At 35.8% G+C, this 19,426-nt stretch overlaps 1 protein-coding gene across 2 annotated transcripts in view; it reads left to right on the forward strand.

Moving 5' to 3' along the window:
- The window catches only part of sema5a (sema domain, seven thrombospondin repeats (type 1 and type 1-like), transmembrane domain (TM) and short cytoplasmic domain, (semaphorin) 5A), a 281,050-nt gene that overhangs the window by 67,446 nt on the left and 194,178 nt on the right, over positions 1 to 19,426 (forward strand). For both annotated transcript variants that reach the window (XM_049485501.1, XM_049485492.1), the window contains exon 2: positions 7,739 to 7,945. In XM_049485501.1, coding sequence (XP_049341458.1) covers positions 7,816 to 7,945 — 130 coding nt within the window. In that variant the 5' untranslated portion in view covers positions 7,739 to 7,815. The remainder of the gene's footprint in view (positions 1 to 7,738; positions 7,946 to 19,426) is intronic.

Genomic DNA, 19,426 nt, shown 5'->3' on the forward strand with positions numbered 1-19,426 from the left:
TCACACAATCTTTTTTTTTAATGTGACCCACATCTGACATTAATCTGAACAGTTTACCACTGGATGCATGAAAAAAGAGCAACGCTTCACATGAAGTTTCGGTTTCATCCTTGCCAAAAGAATTAAAGGAGCTTTGAAGAAGTTCATAGCTGGGTGTATTGCTAAGAACTTGAGCTTAAACCTTGATCTTGCTGTAAAAAAGGCATGTTTTTCAGCAATTAACACTTTTTTGGCTGTGTTTTGCCATTTTATTAGAAACACAAAGTGCTTATGGAGCTTTGCTAAACCTTCACTGAAACCCTCACTCACTGTTGTTGTCCTTTTTCCCATCTGCTCACTCTCATTTTCATTTCTTCTTGCCTTAAAAGTTATATTAAGAATTTGGTTCTGTCTGTTCAGACTGAATCACATTGCAGTGTATCAAATACAGTATGTATCAGATTTTAATACCACATATTAAAGTGCCCCAAATCAGAAATGGAAATTTTCAGATTTCATGTGCTTTGTGCTGTTTAAACAAAAATGATCTGATTCACATATTAAGAAAAAAACTAACAAATTTGGTGCACCTAAAACTTCACCTGCTTCTTAAATGTAGCCTAATTTTGTAATCCAAGTATTTAAAAGACTTAATGACCAGATATTTGAAAATAGAACAGAATTAAAGGCAGAAGACTATTGCCATGGCAACAACAACAGCAACAAAATATATATTTTAGCAGCACATAAATCAAACTACATATACAGGAATGCATTTGAAAACTTATTTATCTTATTAATGACAAATAGCCAAAGAAAAGCTTTCAGAGATATGAAGAGCTGAACTGATACACTGAATTCTGATGAAGACTCAGAATCTTCTACACAAGGTCTTTTCTTCTCAGTGGACGATGTGCCAACGTTTTAGTTTGTTAGACAAAATATGTTTTTACAGTTTCAAGGCCAAGTTAACACAGACTTATGAGTAAAGAGGTTAAGCTTAGTTAGCAGAAAAGCCTGGCCAGAGCTGACTGCAGTGTTTCCACATTTACTGCAGTGCTGCCCTGTTGTAAAACTGCTATTTTAGACGTCATGGGAAAGGTCAAAGTGCAGCAGTATGTAAACTGGTCTTGAAATGTTACCTCGGGGGGACAGCTTGGGAATGCCCACCCCTGTAGAAGTTGTGAGGTGTTATCTTGTGATTGAGGTTGAACACTGGTTACTACTGTTTTAAATGGGTTCTGTACTGACGTCCCATCTTAATCACCCCCATCACTATTGCACTTTTGTCTTCTTTCTTACATATGTCTATTTGTGTATTGTACATATAGTGTCTCCCATTCTTTATATTATATATCTTATTTTCACCCCCATCACTATTGCACTAATGTCTTCTGTCTCACGTATGTCTATTGTGTCCTTATTGTATTGTACACATAGTGTCTCCCATTCTTTTATATTATATATCTCTGTACTTGCTGTAATTTTTGGGAAGGACAGTAACATATGCAGTGTTGACAATAAAACTACTTGGCTTGACTTGACTTGGTTAACATGCTTATGGCAAGGCATTGAGACTTTTTGAGTTTAGTGAGGCCCGAGGTGAGTGTGTGTGAGTGCAGTGTGACCGGCAGTGTCTGGCAAAATTTGCCCACATGTACAGACAAGCAGAAATCAAATCCGCCATCACATTAGCTTCTATAGGACATGGCAAAAGTCATGGGACAGGAAATTGTTTCTTGCACCCTCCTGGAATATTGATATGACATATAAATCACTTCTATTCTAATTGGCTTCTGTGCATTATGACTTATTCAAAAAGCAGTTCAGACTGAAAAAAAAAAAAGTGTATGACTGCATAGAAAACTGCTGTGTTATTGGGTGGGCCTTAACTGCCGTTGGCTGAATGCTTAATATATGCCAATTTATTAGGTTTGAGACATCACAGAGAAAACTATATAACACTATATGGAGAGAAGTATTGGGACACTTGCTCTTTAATACAAGTACAAGTAGACAGTGCAATAAACTTAGTTTCTCCAGATCCATGGTGCAACATGGAACAACAATACAATATAGACAACATAAAGCGCAAACGTACAACAAATAGTGCAACATAGAACTAAAATACTACAATAAATGAATTTAAACAGACAGGACAGTGCAGTACTGACACAGTACAATCTGAATGTTTGTGATAAGGATAAGATGCAGATTTTTTTCTTCTTATTAAAGTTATGTCCATATTTTGTATGACCAGATGTATCTGTCCTCAGGTGCTACCTGGTGATTCTGAGAAAGGACGTGCATGGAAATTTAAGAACCAAAAGATGCCAGTAATCAAATATTGAAATCATAATTTGGGTATTTGTTGTGATGCACCAAAAAACGAAAGCACATTCTTATTTTAAACTGGTTTCATGATCTTCACAATGAGTACAGTGTTCTTTATTACCCGTCCCAGTCTCTGGATCAGAATAAAAAAAAACGTAAACCTTTGGGATTCAGCAGAACGGAAGAGAATCACAGCATGAAAGTCTCAAAGGAATGTTTCCAACATCTTGTGGAACTCATGCCATGAAGAATTGAGGCCCTGTTCAGAATCAGTGTTAGTATTAATGCTACTAATGAACGAATTAGTACTAATAGCTACTAACAAAGTGTTTGTTGAGTAGCGCTGTGTATCAGCAAGAACTTTTTATATGACATATGACACATATCTTGATACAGGGCTTACAATTCAATATATTGTGATATATATTTCAATGCTGTAAGCCTGTAAGCAAGTGGGATCTAACCACAGAGTACATCACTGCTCTTTAGTGGGCGGAGTTTAAACACAACAATAAATGAACCCCTGTCTGACACCAATCTTTACATGTAAGCTAGTAATTTAAAATCATTACTAAAATCAATAGTGTTACAGAACAAAAAATCACAATACTGTAATATATTAATATTATTATTGATTACACCCCTATTCATGAAAGTAAAGTACAGTATATAACAATTTAACCAATAAGGGATATGTTTCTGATAACTAATTCTAATTCTAATACTAATGGACTGCTTACTAATCAGGCAAATATACTGTATGCACATTGTTGTCCTAAAATACACACAACTGACTTATTTTCATCACATTTCCCTGTCATTCTCTTAAATAACATGGTCTCTCTTGACGTGAGGTCAAAGAGCTGGGGGATGGAACGCGCAGTACTATCTCTCCACGGTAATGTAAAGCACCTGTGCTGTGGGGTTGCCAAATCCCGACAGTCAAAAATCCCACCAGCTCTGTAGTCTTCAGAAATGTTCCCCCCGTACTTGACAGCTTAGGCAAAGCGAGACAGTCACACAGTGGAGCGCGGCTGAAACCAATTACGTTAAAGCCGTCTCATCAGTCCTCATACACTACAGAGGGCGTAGCACACGGTGACAGGACTGTGCAGTGATGTCACCTGGCTTTTAGAGGGTGGATCTGCTTGGTGGAATTTGAACAGTGGTGTTTGTGGTCTATAGTAGGTGTAGGCTTACATTCCTGCCTGGTTCAACACATGTGCAGCAGTCTATCAGCATGAACCCTACAAATGTGGGTCAACTCTTCAGGACCTTATAACTCTTATTACTACACATTTATACAATAAATGCATACTGAATGGCAGACCAAGCAAAATAACCAGTATATTGACCCAGGGTTATTGTAATAAACAATAATAATGTCATTTTAAATCCATTAGAAAATTGGGATGATAAAGTGTGAGGTAGATCTCACTGGGGACACTGATACGTTTTGGAATCTAGCAGCAAACACTCTTGAATGTTGATCATAATATCAAACAGAGACAGAGACATTAGAAGATTCAGCAGATTTTATGGAGTTGGTGATTATAAGTTAAATTTTGGTTCATACACTCGAACTTGAGTGTATGACCAAAGTTCACACTTGAACAAAAGGGAAAAGGCAAAGCTGAACTGGCAGAAATTGAAGAGCATATCCTTATAAACTCCCTCAATCTCTCACAAGCACCTAATTACAGCCAAGGCTCCTGATTGGCTGATGGGCTTAACATATGGCCCAATAGGGTATCTTGTTACACGCTGAGAGAATTAAATGCATTTTATACATAAAGGTTATGCTTTCAACAACTATTTATTTTTTGTTTGCCATATTCTCAGAAACACCCACATTGTATTGACACTGAAGAACGATATAAACAGAAACATCTACCTCCTACCTGTGTACTTATTGGCCATAATATCAGAAACATCTACCTCACAGCGACATGTATTGGCCATATTATCAGAAAGAAACAATATGTTTGATTACAATGCATTAATTTGATTGCATTCAGAAACATGAGCATTATAGTGTATAGTGAGTTCAGGATGTTGGATGATCACAAGTTCAAGCTTCATATATTAATCTGCTTCATAGTTTCTGAGGTTGTTCTATTGGCAATACTAAACTACAGGAGCTAGACAGCAATAGGTTAATATTATAGCTGATTAAATTCATTAGAAGTGGTGTCAAAAAACATCATGTGCACTGTGCAGCTTGCTTTAGGGCATGTCAGTGTGTCTTTGCTATCATAATGACGGGAAAAGTAAGCCTTGTGCAGCTTGAAATGTGCAATCAATTTTGAAAACGCTTCTCAGTGGAGCAAACTGACCTGCTAGTTCATGCTGTGAAGGTACGCAAACAAGTAATTTACAGGAACATTAATATCATTTCATTTTGTATCCTTTTTTGTTGATGTAAATGTTGGGTTTGTGCACTGCCTGGTAGGGGTGGGCAATATTATATCGTATACAATATATCGTGAAACAGAAATATCATGGTATTAAAAATCCATATCGTGATAACAGGGCTGTTCTGTCTTAAAAGTAGTCTATTATTTACTGTGAAGCTTTAGGTGTATTTATTATATAAGTGTTTTAGTTTGCAGTTTATATGCATGCACTAAATATTCTGCAATATTATTTGCTGCATTATATTATTTTATGCTATATTATTTATTTAGCCACATTATGATTATTCTGTTATACTATTATACTATATTTCTGAAATGAATGAATTATTATAGTTTTCCTATATCGCCAATTATATCGTTATCGCAAAAATACCCTGAAATATTGTGATATTATTTTAGAGCCATATCGCCCACCCCCACTGCCTGGTGTCCTTGTGTGTGTGTGTGTAACGAGCAGGAGTGTATACGTGATGAGCGCACTTGTGTTTTCCTTTGGCAAGATAGTTAAAACACCAGAAATGTAGATATATTCACAAGCTATGTTGCTATTTAACAACGCAGGCAAAAGGCATGTAAATAGACTCTTGGCAGGATGTAAGATAGCAATGAGCATTACAATGTGCCTTGAACAGGGTGTAAGATAGAGTCCATAGTGTAACTACCTTGAAGGTATACAGTTATTGCTGCACAGTTTATCACACCCTCTCCTCTCCCTGTCAATAGTGATGGACATTTCAGTTCAATTGAACTGATCACAGTTCAGTGAATCAAATGTTGGATGATTCAGATTGTTTCCAATATATTTGGCTGTATAATGTGGATATGATTTGAATTTATGTGATTTTCTTCTCGTTGTTTGTACCGCAGTAATTTTTTTTTTTTTCTCTCTTTTTTACATTTCTTCTGCCGGCTGAAGTGGAGCTCTCTGATTTGTGATTTCTGTTCATTCAGAGCAGATTTGATTATGAAAATGATTTTAGTTGGTCTGGAACAGTTTTCCAGCAGCTTTACTTTTTAGAGCTGTATTTATATATAGTTTTATTTATTTATTTATTAGTCATTTTCAGAGCTGATTTTCAGTCCAGCTGTGGAGGATGTCCTCACTGTGCCCTTAAAGAGTTAGTGTGTGTGTGTGTGTGTGTGTGTGTGTTTGTGCTGGTATGTGTGTTATGGGGATAATGCTGCAGACCCCTCAAGTGATTCATATTGCAGAAGTCTAAAGGTCAATGTGAGGAGATCATGGGTCACAGTGAAGGCCGAGACAGCTGCTCTGTCTCAATCTGATCTGAGCCTGTTTAACTGTTTTAAGTGTAAAATCTCTGCGCTTCCACTGTAAAAGTTGGATGGCACTTCATTATGACACAAATTGTTATGCAAATCTCAAAGATAGGTGTAAAACTGTCAACAATTCAATTAGCACCACTGCAATAATAGACAGATTTTTTTTTTGTTGTGACTTTTCTGAGAAAATAAGTGGACAAGTTAGATGGAGAAATGATGGTCTAACACATTGCAGAAGGATGTAATTATGTGTTAAATCATTTTTTTTATATTTTTTTGCATTTTGCAAGCTGTCATATGTGTTGTCATATTTTGACAGCAACAGCAAAGGATTACAGCACTGTCTTTGAATTCATTGTCATTGTCTTTTGAATTCATTGAATGAAAAGATTCACCCCAAAGTCCATAAAATCATCTATTTCTGTCATTAAATATCAGCTAGTCTTCAATTTTTCTAACAAGATCTGTTAATGCTGCTGTATTTTATGTTCATAGTTAAAAGACTGACCTTACAATCTCAAAATCTACATAAATCTTTATGTATTTGATTTATTTGAACAAATCCTTCTTAAACAGATAAATTAAAAATAAATAAGTTGTTTTAATGAGCTGAATCTGTACAATAATTAAAATGTCTGAGTACTACAATACAATGCAAACCACTAATGTAATTAAGAAACTGTTCTATACTTAATGTGTGAGTATTGTATTATAATTAAGCATACAGATAAACTCTACTATAGTTGAATTATTGGGCTGTTCCAAGTCTAACTTATTTTAAAAGGCAAACACTCTACTGTAGTGTACTTTAGCAAATTTCAACTCAATTAAAAGAACAGAAACTGTACAGCAGATAAACTGCACTTTAATGAAAGTATGGCTACTGTAATACATTGTAACTTAATTAAAAGGGCAGAGAAAATGTATTATAGTAAAACTATGAGTACTGAATCACAAACTAACTCAATTAAATGACCAGAAACTCTAAAGTAAAGTATGAATATTTTATTACAATGTAACTCAATTTAAAGGGCAGAAACTGGAAAGTATGAATATTTTATCACAATGTAACTTAATTTAAATAGCAGAAATTGGAAAGTATGAATATTTTATCACAATGTAACTCAATTTAAAGAGCAAATAAACTGCCATTTATTGAAACTTTGAGTACTGCATCACAATCTAACTCAATTAAAAGAGCAGAAACTGTAATATATGAGTATGACAATCTAGTTCAAGTAAAAGAGCTGAAATTGTAAAGTAAAGTATGAGTATGACAACCTAACTCAATTAAAAGAGCAGAAACTGTAAAGAAAATTATAAATCTTATCAAAAACTCAATTTGAAGAGCAGAGAAACTGCAGTTTATAATACTACTGTATTATAATCTAACTCAATTTAAAGAGCTGCTATAGTATAGAGTGCTATAGTACATTCTAACTCAATTAAACAATGAATAAATAATGATTGGCACTAATTGAATTAGGTAAATCTTTAAAAAATAAAGACAATTATATCTAGCAAGCAGTTAGTTTGTATTTCTGATTAATGCTTCAAATAAAACTTTTTTTAAACTGGTGATGTTTAATCTCTTTTTAACACAGACGCTATATTTCACTCCAGTTGCTAATTACTGTCTCCCTGAAAAACAGGCAGCCGTTTTCTTTTAGTTGAAGCCAACATTCAGTCTCTAAAAACGTCTTTTTTCTCTCTCTTTCTCTCTCTAGCTGTTGGTGGCAGATGCCCAGAGCCCCACTCTCTCTCCCTGGCCTCGTCAGTAGTGTGCTGAGTCCAGCGGAGGCCCATGGCTCCGCCCCCGGCCCACCGCCTGCTCCTCCTGCTGCTGCTGCCCACGGCAGTGTTTTGCTGGGGGAGTACAGGGGTTCCAGAGTCACCCTGCCAAAAAACTGAGCACCCCCTCATCTCACACACAGGTGAGTGCATCATGTGTATGTTAGATATGTGCTTAACATATGTACAGCATATGGAAAACAGAAAACAGAATTATGATTACAACCATTAAACCTAACTGAACTGCTTGAAATTTTGCACCAGGAGTGGCATAAATTATCCAAAAGCAGTGTGTAAGACTGGTGGAGGAGAACATGCCAAGATGCATGAAAACTGTGATACAAAAACCAGGGTTGTTCCACTAAATATTAATTTCTAAACTCTTAAAACTTTATGAATATAAACTTTTTTTTGCATTATTTGAGGCCTGAAAGCTCTGCGTCTTTTTTTGTTGTTTCAGACATTTCTCATTTTATGCAAATAAATGCTCTAAATTATAATATTTTTATTTGGAATTTGGGAGAAATGTTGTCTGTAGTTTATAGAATAAAACAACAATGTTCATTTTACTTAAACATATACCTATAAATAGCAAAATCAGAGAAACTGATTCAGAAACTGGATTTTGACAAATGTATAAAACCTAATTATAAAAACCAACACAGACAGGGGGTATTTTATTGATCCCAGATTTAACTGCTCCTGAGCATTACCTCAGTTGGTTTAAAGTGGTAAATTGGGTTTTATGTGTGTGAAATGATCATTTCGGCATCCAACCAGATGATACTCAGTTTTCTTTTGAAACTGAGCTAGAGCATGTTGATTACGATGGTCTACAAATTACATTGTAAGAGGAAATATTTTGGGTTCAAGGTCTAAAGACTATTATCCAGCCAATGAAGCAGAACTGATGGGCAGTTTTAGGCTTATTTATAAAGCTATAAAGTCTCAAAAGGGGATTTTTTGCACATGACCTGATTTTTTTTTTATAGTCAGTGAACTAAATCATTAGTGAACTAAATCAGCAGTCCCTACTGTATATTAGTCACAAAATGCATCATAATTTCTCCTTGAAATGATGCTGCTGGTCTCTGCTACAGGGGACTGGTTTCTAAACTTGTCAGGTTTTTCGCTGCTTATGCTCAGATTCTCGTCTAAAGGATAAAATCTAGTCTAGAATGAAGTTAAGTAATCTTATAATCAGTGCTGATGCATGACATAAAACAATGTTCAGCTACATTTACTGTGATATTAAAAAATACTGCCAGACTGGAATGTAATCAGAGAAAATAAGAGAAATATCTGTAAATTTTGCTTCAGGATTGCCATAAGCTCACCCAAAAGCAGCATGAAAGACTGGTGGAGAGCATGCCAAAACTCATGAAAGCTGTGATTAAAAATCAAGGTTATTTCACCAAACCATAAAAAAAAAAATCATTTTCTGTACATAAATGCTCTAAATGAGAATATTTTTATTTTCAATTTGGGAGAAATGTTGTCCGTAGTTTAAATATTTACCTATACATAGTAAAATCAATCAATTTTGTTCGGAGCTGTTTAAGCGTGTGTGGTGGACAGTGTTAAGGTTAATGTAGGTATAGAGTTGTTCTGTGAAGCGCTCATTAAAGTCCTAATATATCTGACCTCAGGCATGCTTAGAGGCAGCATCCACATGCAATTTTAACCAGTGTGTGTGTGTGTGTGTGTTTGTGTGTGTAGTAACAAACTTTTGTGCTGAACTTTTTTACCCACAGGCTGAATTATACATCTCTCTCTCTCTCTTTCTCTCTTTCTCCCTCTCTCTCTCTCTCTCTCTCTCTCTCTCTCTCTCTCTCTCTCTCTCTCTCTCTCTATGTCTGTGAACTCGTGGGTTGTGTAATCAATGTAAATTTAAAAAGGCAGACTCAATAAGTAATTGAGCCACTCTACCGCAAGTGTTAGCCAGCGGCCATCCAGTGTGGCTAATGCACAACAAGGTCAGTTTCAAGGAGTTACAGCTCGAAACGTATGGAGACTTTTTTTTTTAACCAGTATAAATTCAGGACTGTAATGCAGCCCCTCTGTGGACTCTTGTTTCTCTTTAGATTGGACAGGAGGAAAGAGAAAAGGAGCAGATTAGGGGTTACTTTAGCTTTAGGGCACCAGAGCAAAGCTCTTTTTGAGGGCAAGTACTTCAGGACCTGGACAAGGTCAGTTTCCACTGGACTCTGGGGAAGTTCATGAGCTCGAGCAGCGGCAGCAGGAAAAGCTGTTGAAGCTGGAAAAAGCTGCCTGCATTTCTGTGCCTTAATTCTATTAAATTCATATATTTATTTATTGTTTTTTTGCAGTAGATCATATTTAATCCTCTCTACACTAGCCTTTCAAAGAATGTATAGAATTTCTTTGTAAAAGTATCAATCAGTTTAATCAATTCATCAATATGTCTTGGTCTAAGTCATTATATAAGTCATTCTTTGGTTCAGTCTACTCTACATTTCAGGATACAAATGATACAACTGATCAAAAATGACTATATACGACTATGGTGTGTTCTGTTTATAGCTTGTAATGTGTGCCTGCTTTATTATTCAGTAAAGTGTAAATGTTAGAGTGTTTAACGTGCGTCCACACATCATCCAATCCACTATCAGACATTGGCAATAACTAGCAATAAGTCTTTCACATCTCTATGGAGGATTTTTGGCCATTTATTTGAGCCATTCGGAGGTGGACTTGGTGTACATTGGATCATTGTCCTGCTGCAGAACCCAAGTACACCTAAGCTTAATGTCACAAATTGATGGCCTGATATTCACCTTCAGGATTTTCTGTTAAAGAGCAGAAATCTATCAATTACATCAAGTTGTCCAGGTCTTAAAGCAGCAAAGCAGTGTAAAAATGTGTAAACTAGAAGGTCCACACATCATCCAGTCCACTATGATTTCAACTTTGAGTTTAATACAGTGTTCAAGCCAGAATATCTGTTTAAAGCTTGTTTATTTGTTGTATTTATCTGTTGTTTTAAATCCAAAGGTAAAAACAGTAAGATATAAATAAAAATAAAAATAAACAAAACAGCATATAAGTCTTTATCAGCCAGAAGGAGAGAGACAAAAAAGCAAAGTAGGGGTACATTTACAACATTTACAAACGTAATACTCCTAATCCACTACAGTTCCCACAATACCATGCAAATCCTGAAAGATCTGATAAAATAAAGAGCAAACACTTGGTGACATTAGCATTTATTTTTTTAGATTTAGACATCAGATTTAAATGACTCATACAATAAAATATATTGTGCTAATTTAAAGAATTTCAAAAGCATACCATTCACTACTTACAGTACAGATGCGGAAATTAGGCTGCAAGTTCATTTTGAATTAATAATTTCTGTAATTCTACAAAATCCGGCACTTACTTACATATATCAACATAATCAGGTTTGCTTTTTGAATGAGAGGCAAAAATACACAAGATATTTAGTCATAAGAGATACTGTTTGTTTAAAAATAAAATGAAATAACTGAAACATTATTAAGTGAACTTTTTAACAGCCTGTAACACAGAGAGGCTTCTTTTGTTTAACAGCAGCATACTGTATAATAAGAAACTGCTTACACAGACAGAATGCCAAATGTTGAAGATAGTGACACTGTGATGATCCCCACTGAGTTTCACTGAAATATTTCATTACTTTCATCTAAAATTGCTTGCATTTGCACACACCTAGAATATACACACACACCTTAAGAGAAACCTGTTAACAAGCAGAGTAAACATGTGTTAATAGCAGCCGCGTCCAGAACAGCAGAAAATCTGTCAACACGTACACACACATACGTACATACACACACAGACAGACGGAATATGTTCATTTTCGGAGCCGATTATGTGCCCAGTCTGAGTGTTAATTAAAGTAAGTCCCTACACACACACACTTACCCGCACACACACACCAACACGTGCACATACTGAGCAATACTTATTTTAAAATATCACAGCCACATACACCACACATCACAAACAAAGCTCCAAAGACTTTGTGCTACTTCTAAATTCATAATATGATCAAGCTCATACTACTATGTACTAACATTATTATATCTGACCCAGTTCTAAATTATTACCCAAATCTGGTTAAAACTACCCAAAATTACACAAATACTCAAACACTATCCCAAACTCTCCAAAACTACTTTATAACTACCCCAAAATGTCCCACAAAGGATACCCCAAAACTACTCAAAAGCTGCCACAAATACTACCACAAAATATCCCCAACCTAAAGTACCCAACACTCTGAAATTAACAAATTCAATCCAATATTGGAGTAAAAAAAAAAAAGTAACCCAGTCAATAACGTCCCAACATAAACTTTAGAAATAAGAATGAAATAGAATAGTTTTATGTTGTACATTCAGGGACATTACCCAGTTAGTCTGATCAAGTTTTTTGGTTAGTTTTGTTGGTTAAGGTTAGTTGTGTATATTCAGCTATTAGTCCCGAAACTCTGCATATACTACTACACTACAACTACCTCAAAATTACCCAGTAATTTCCCAAAAAGTCCCACAACTGCTTCCCTAAAACTACTCCATAGCTGCCCCAAATACTACCACCAAACATCCGCAAATACTACACAACACTCCAATCCAATATTGGAGTCAAAAAAGTAACCTACTCAAAAATACCCCAACATCAACAATAGAAACCTAAATAAAATTTGGTGTGTTATGGTTAGTTGTGTATTCTTAGCTAGTATTACCAGAAAACTCCTCATATATTACTTGAAACGTACTCCCCAAATACTGCTTTCTAAACTACCCAATAATTTCCATAAAAAGTCCCACAAATAATACCCCAAAACTACTTAAAAATTGCCCCTAGTACTACCACAAAATATCCTAAAATATTACCCAAAACTATGAAAATAACTAGTTCAATCCAATAAAACAATTTGGTTAGTTAGAGTTGTTGTGTATACTCAGCTAGTACTACCTGAAAACTCTTCATATATTACTCCAATATAAGTTTACAAAACTTCTCAAAATTTACCAACTACTAGTCCAAAGCTCTCCAAAACTACCCAATAATTTCCCCCCAAAAGTTCCACACATAATACCCCATAACTACTCAAAACTGCCCCAAATACTACCACAAAACATCCGCAAATACTACCCAAAACTGTGAAAATAAATAGTTCAATCCAATATTGGGGTCAAAAAATAACTCAGTCAGTAATACCCCAACATAAACTATAGAAATCACAGTACCCAGCTAGTCTGACCAAGTTTTTTGGCTGGTTTGGTTGGTTAGGTTTGTTGTGTTCACTCAGCTCTCAGTCCCCGAAAACTCTACAGATACTACAGATACACTACAACTACCCAAAATGACCAAAATACTACCCCAAAGCTCTCTAAAACTACCCAATAACTACCCCAAAAATGGTCCACAAATGATACCCCAAAACTACCACAAAACTGTGTCCAACATTGGAGTCAAAATAGTAACCCAGTCAATAAATAATACACCAACATCAACAATAGAAATTAGAATAAAAATAAGAATATATGGGAGTCTGGGTAAATTACATCAACTCTCAAACTTCAACTTCTATAACGTTAAATAAATATCTATCAAGGCTTTTTTTACCCTGTGGTGTCAGAGACGTTGTTGATGTCAGTTGCTGACATAGACAATAGTTCTCTTCTCTAAAGCCAGGGGGAAGTTCTGCCGTTCCTTTTTCAAGCTCAGTGCTAAAGTAGCTTCAGACAGACTAGGCCAGAAAGCTGCTTTACTTGGCCCGAGGCCTGATAGAAACACTTTGCTCTTCCTTTAAATTGGCTTGTAGAGTCGAGGCTGTAGTCTCTGTTGTGCAGAATTTGAACCAGCCTGTGTGAAAAATCAATAAAGGGAATATGAGTCATCGGAATGCCTGTGTCGGTCTCTCTCACGCACTCACACTCACACACACACTCACACACACACGGCCGTCCCTGAACGGCGCTCCTCTTTTCTCCTCCTTGAAGTGATAGAGTGGCATGTTTCTCAATGGGCCACATAATCCGTATCCATGTGGGAGCAAAAGGGTGGAAGGACACTGGCCACAGTTTATTCTCCTCAGAGGAAAAATACACCCAGTCTGCCCAGAGTCTGAGAACTCTGTGTCTTCTTCTGGGAATTTCGGAGCACAACTTGATTCTCACTGTTACTTTTTAATTATGAAAAGCTGTTTTCTGTCAACATGAGGCTGCTGAGTGCTAATCTGCTGGGTATATTTAGCTTCAGCACTCAGCCTCATTTTCATCAAGAGCTGATTTTGTCTGATCTAAATCTGCAGTGGAACTTTAGTGCTGAAATCCCACCAAGTGTCCATCAGATACCTCAGCTGGGACCTGAGCAGAGGCCTTGCTTACGTGCCAGCACTAACTGGAGATAAGATGATGAGAACCACAAGCTTTCAACATATTTACTCAAGATAAAAACTATTTTTGTTTGTCAGAACGGTTTTAACTGCTTAAAAAATGTTTACACTTTTATGTTAATCATTTATTAGATATGCTGTATAATTGATAATAATTCATAGTAATTCTTAATAGTTTCTGAAGAAACCATAGTAGTTACTAAATAACGCATAAGAGTTACTGAAAAAGGTAATGTAGTAATAATTTCTAATAGTTTCTGAATCAATTATAATAGTTTATGAATAATCCACAGAAGTTACTAAAAAATGATAGTAGCTACTGAAAAATGAATACCAGTTAGTAATATATTGTATATTATAAAATATTTTAGTTACTAAATAATTTATAGTAGTTATTGGATGATCCTTAATAGTTACTGAATCATTTTTAATCAGTATTAAATAATGTGTAGTCATTACTGAATTATTATCCACTGATTATTAAATAGTAAAAAAAATATATTGTAATTGATACAATCCTTAATAGTTGAATCATTCATAATAATGACCAAATATTCCATAATAGTTATTACACAATTCATAACAGTTACTGAATCATTCATAATAATGACCAAATATTCCATAATAGTTATTACACAATTCATAATAGTTACTGCATCATTTATAATAATGACCAAATAATCCATAGTAGTAACTGAATAATTTAAAATAGTCACAGAATAACACATAGTTGGTACTGAATTATGAAAAAAAATCTTAGTAAATACTGAATAAATCACAGTAGGTACTTAGTGAATCACTGTAATTGTGGAATTCTTCATGGCAGTTACAGAATAATACTAATCTTCAAATGAATAAACAGTATGTCTCCAGTATAAATACTACTGTGAGTTTATTTAGGGGAAATAAATCTCACAGCAGTAAATATTAGTGTCTGTATTAGTGAGAATCCTAACATGGGAATAAAATTAAAGGCCAGACAATTTCTGTGATGACAGCAATCATCAGCACTTAAGTGTTCATGTGTTCAAATCTTCAAACTGTGTTTTTAACAGTATAGTAGAAAAGCTATTAAATTTATTGGTTAGATGAAAGCTGCTCTTTTTTTCAAGGAAGACACTTGATGAACATCAAACTGAGTTTTTAAGAAAAAAATAACAAAAGCATTAATTGAAAACTTACAATGAAAATCAACTGTCAAAAGAAGGCAGCATTTTTCAGAACTTGAACTTGTTGCGCACAGTATTTCTCTTTTTAATCCCTTCTGTTCTGTACAGGTGCTAGAGCAGCTTTCATTGTATTAGGGAGTCACCTTGCTCTGCTCCTGACAGGGTTACCTGTAAAAAATAAAGCTAGCCATGATTTTGATTGACACAGGAGTCTGAGGATATTGTGCGGCGGTGATGTTGATATCCAGCCTTTTCTTGGGTGTGTGTGAAGGAGAGAGAGAAAAAAGATGACTTCTTTTGTTGTAGATGACAAGGTTAGAAACCAGATGGTCCGTTCCTCCCTCAGTTCACACCCCCCTGACCTTCAGGACCAGCCTGCGCTGACTTGTCTCTCAAAGTCATCACTACAAAGTTTGAACAGAGGAAGAAACTCTGGGGAAGTCTTTGCTGCATTTCACGGCCTTGTTATTTCACTATAAATATAAACTCAACTTTATCTTAATATGATCTGAAATATAATCAATCAGCCAAGACATGTTTGGTCTCCTGTGATTTGATGTCTGACATCTTTGCGAGGCTAAAGTAGTTAACAAGTAATGGAAACTTGCACAGCTGATTAGCATCATGCTAACAGTAGTCATAAATCATCACAGAGTCAAACTGTGTCAAATAATGTTAAATAATCTCAAAGTATCAAGGCATTTTTTTAAAGAAAATATTGGAAACATAAAGCTAATATTAACATGATGCATAGAAATGTGCCGCTCTGCATTTTATTTTAATTCACTACATTAAAACCAGAGCCAGACCACAAATCCATAGTACTTGACAGATTTAAAACAGATATTTGTTTTTACCTTAGCTAATGTCCTTAGCCCAGTCGCGTCATGTCTTATTTCACCTCATAACTTCTAGCTTAACTGCAGTGTGCATATGTGAAGTTATGTGGGAAGTTGTGGGAATGTTGATTGGAATTGAAGGGTAGAGATATATAGTTATAAGTGGTATAGTTGAAATATGTGTCATTGGAAGTGATAGATAATATAGGTAAGCATTGATAAGTATGGTATATAGGTGATATAAGTGGGTATGGATAGTATAACTGTTTATGAATGGTTATAGATGGTAGGAGTGTGCCAAATCATATCATACACAATAATGTCACCAATCTTTTTGAATATTTTTATATAAAAATATATATTTTAGGTCCATATGGACCATCAGAGTACAACTTCTTTGCAGTTTGAAGCAAAAGTCAAATTCACACTGTTCTCATTTCCCATTAAATATCTACTAGAGACAGATTATAAGCCCTATTTTAGCAATCTATAGCGCAACGTTCACTTGCGAATCACACAGCTTGATTTAGGGCATGATGTGCGTTTGGTATCGTGAGGGTGCTGACAACTTTTATGGAGATGTCGATTTCATTTTCCAGCAGGACTTGGCACACTGCCCACACTGCCAACAGTACCATTTGGTCTTTTGGTCTTATAATATTCTAGTTCTAATTTTCTGAGACACAGATTTTTGGGTTTTCATTGGCTGTAAGCCATAATCATCAGCAACAAAAGAAATAAGAAATAAATGCTTAAAATAGATAAATCTGTGTGTAATATTGTCACGTCCTGGCCCTGGTTCCTGTCTGTCCTCGTGCCTGAGTGTTCCCCACGTGACCTGTGCTCCTGTGTTTCTGTCTCAGTACTTTTCCACCTGTGTTAATTTGTAGCTCTGCCCCCTAGCCCCAGGGGTTTCCACTTCCTGTGTGTGTTAAATAGTCCTCCTGTGTCAGTGTTTGCTTGTCGGTCTTTGCACCAACTCCTGTTGTTTGTCCTCCCAAGTTTTTCAGAGTTTTATGCCTTAGTCATTAGTTCAGTGTTCATCTTCTTGTTTATTCTAGTTTATTTTCCCTTGTTTGTATCTTGTTTATTCCTTTGTTTTCCTTGCCCTGTTTGGTTTATTTTAGTCTTAGTTTTAGTTATTAGTTTGTTTCTTTGTTTAGCCTTCCTGTTTTATTGTTATCGTTTCCCCTTGTTTGTTTTGGTTTGTTTCTTTGTTTGTAATAAAACTTCGTATTACCTGCATTTACATTTGCCTCCACGTTTTCCTGCCTGTGCCAACCTGACAAATACATCTATATAATAAACTGTATAAGTTTTACATTTTCAACTGAATTAGTGAAATAAAGTAACTTTTCAATGATTCTCTATATTTTTTTGAGATGCACTAATATAGAGAGTCTTAAATACTGTATAAGAGGGTAATTCATTTAATTTAACTGTTTGCATTTTAAAGCACAAAAACTGGGAGTTCTTTCTGATCTCTAAAAAGTACAGAGCTAACAACAGCCATCCTAAAATCTGTACAATACTTGTTCATGTTGTACGGTGTAACTTAGCTAACGAAATAAACTTTGTGGCTCTCTACTAATCAGCAGAATTGGTGGAATATTTGAGTAAATCAGAATTTGTTCAGAATTTTTTTTTTTTTTCGTGTGAGTAAAATGTAATTTTTACTTCTTTCTGTATGAAAGTTTCATATCCTGTCCTGCTCCCATGGTATGAATGATCAGTGTGATGGTAAAAGTCATGGTATTTCAGGCACGGACTTGTTTGTTGAAAGCTAATAAAGAAGGCAGGCTGCTGCTGTTGTCAGTGATGACTGCTCTGTTCATTATAAAGACGTGTAGTGAACCGGGGAAGAACCAAATTGCCATATCAGATTCACTGCAGCAATCAGTAACATTGGCATCTGCGAAAGCCGGGCACTTTAATTGGCCCTTTGGGGAAAGCTTTTATGGCTTCTTTAAATACACTGCGGCTACATGTAATCCTAAGTGTTTGTCAGAGTCTATTTGTGTCTGCAGAACAACTCAACATGTGTTTTATACCCAGCACACCCTAACTCCTCCAAAATACGGAGCATTTTCAGTTGATTTTGTTTTTTGTCTTTTGTTATAGGCAGACTGAGACGATATGTAGTGTTTTCGGGTTTTTTTAGGCTAAAAATAAGCTATTAGGTCAGCGTTTTTCCCAACAACGAAGCATCTACTCTATTTAAATTTCCCCTAACACTGAATTCTTTTATTATACACTTGTTTATAGCTTTGAAGCGGTTGATTTATAGGCCTGCCTCAGGCTCTCCTCCCTCTGTAATGTATTCAAAGTGAATTTACACTCAGATAAAAGGGCAAACACACGAGGCGAGAAATGTAAAGCTTCTGGTTCGACTCAGCTGAAGCACACCAGATATTTTACCCCGCTCTAAAACTGAGCAAGCACAGGATACTGATGTCCAGGTAACAGCATTTGATACCCAGAGGCTCTCCAGGGGGGCTGACTGGGGACTGGAGTAAGTAAAGTTTCTGACACGCCGAAACCTCCAACTGTTTAAATTGCTTCCATATTGAGCTCGGGCTCACGCACAGTGCCGCAATTCTCGCTCTACATCTCTCAACCTTTGGACGGTGACGTGTCCAGAATTTCATTCAGAGCTGGACAGCTCTCGAGCATATTGTCGCCTATAGTCAAAACTAAGAGCTTATGGGTCCCAGTCCAGGATCACTTTCCAAGAAGCCCCGTTGTGCAACGTTCACTTTTTGATGAAAAACATACAGTACCAGTCACATGTTTGGACACACCTATTCTCATTCGATGTGTTTTTTCTTTTCTGTTATAATTTTTTACAAGACTTTTAAGCTGTTTTCCAAGACTTTTAAGGAACACACTGGGAATTATTTTGCAAATCAAAAGTATTAAACAATTCAGAATATGTTTTATACTTTAGATTCTTCTAAGTAGCCACGTTTAGCTTTGAGGACAGATCTGCACACTCTTGGTATTTTAATCTCAGTGTCTTGAAGGAGTTCCTGGAGGTGCTAAACAATAGTTGCTGCTTTTTTCCTTCATGTCGTGAAGCTCCAGCTCAACCCAAATCAGTTTAATCACACATATCACTTGGGTTTAGGTCAGGGGATTGTGAAGGCAAAACACTTTTTTGTTTACTACATAATTTCATATGTGTCCCTTAGTTGTTTTCATGCATTT

The sequence above is a fragment of the Astyanax mexicanus genome, chromosome 1 (genome assembly GCF_023375975.1).
Source record: "Astyanax mexicanus isolate ESR-SI-001 chromosome 1, AstMex3_surface, whole genome shotgun sequence".
In the NCBI taxonomy this organism is placed as follows: Eukaryota; Metazoa; Chordata; class Actinopteri; order Characiformes; family Acestrorhamphidae; genus Astyanax; species Astyanax mexicanus.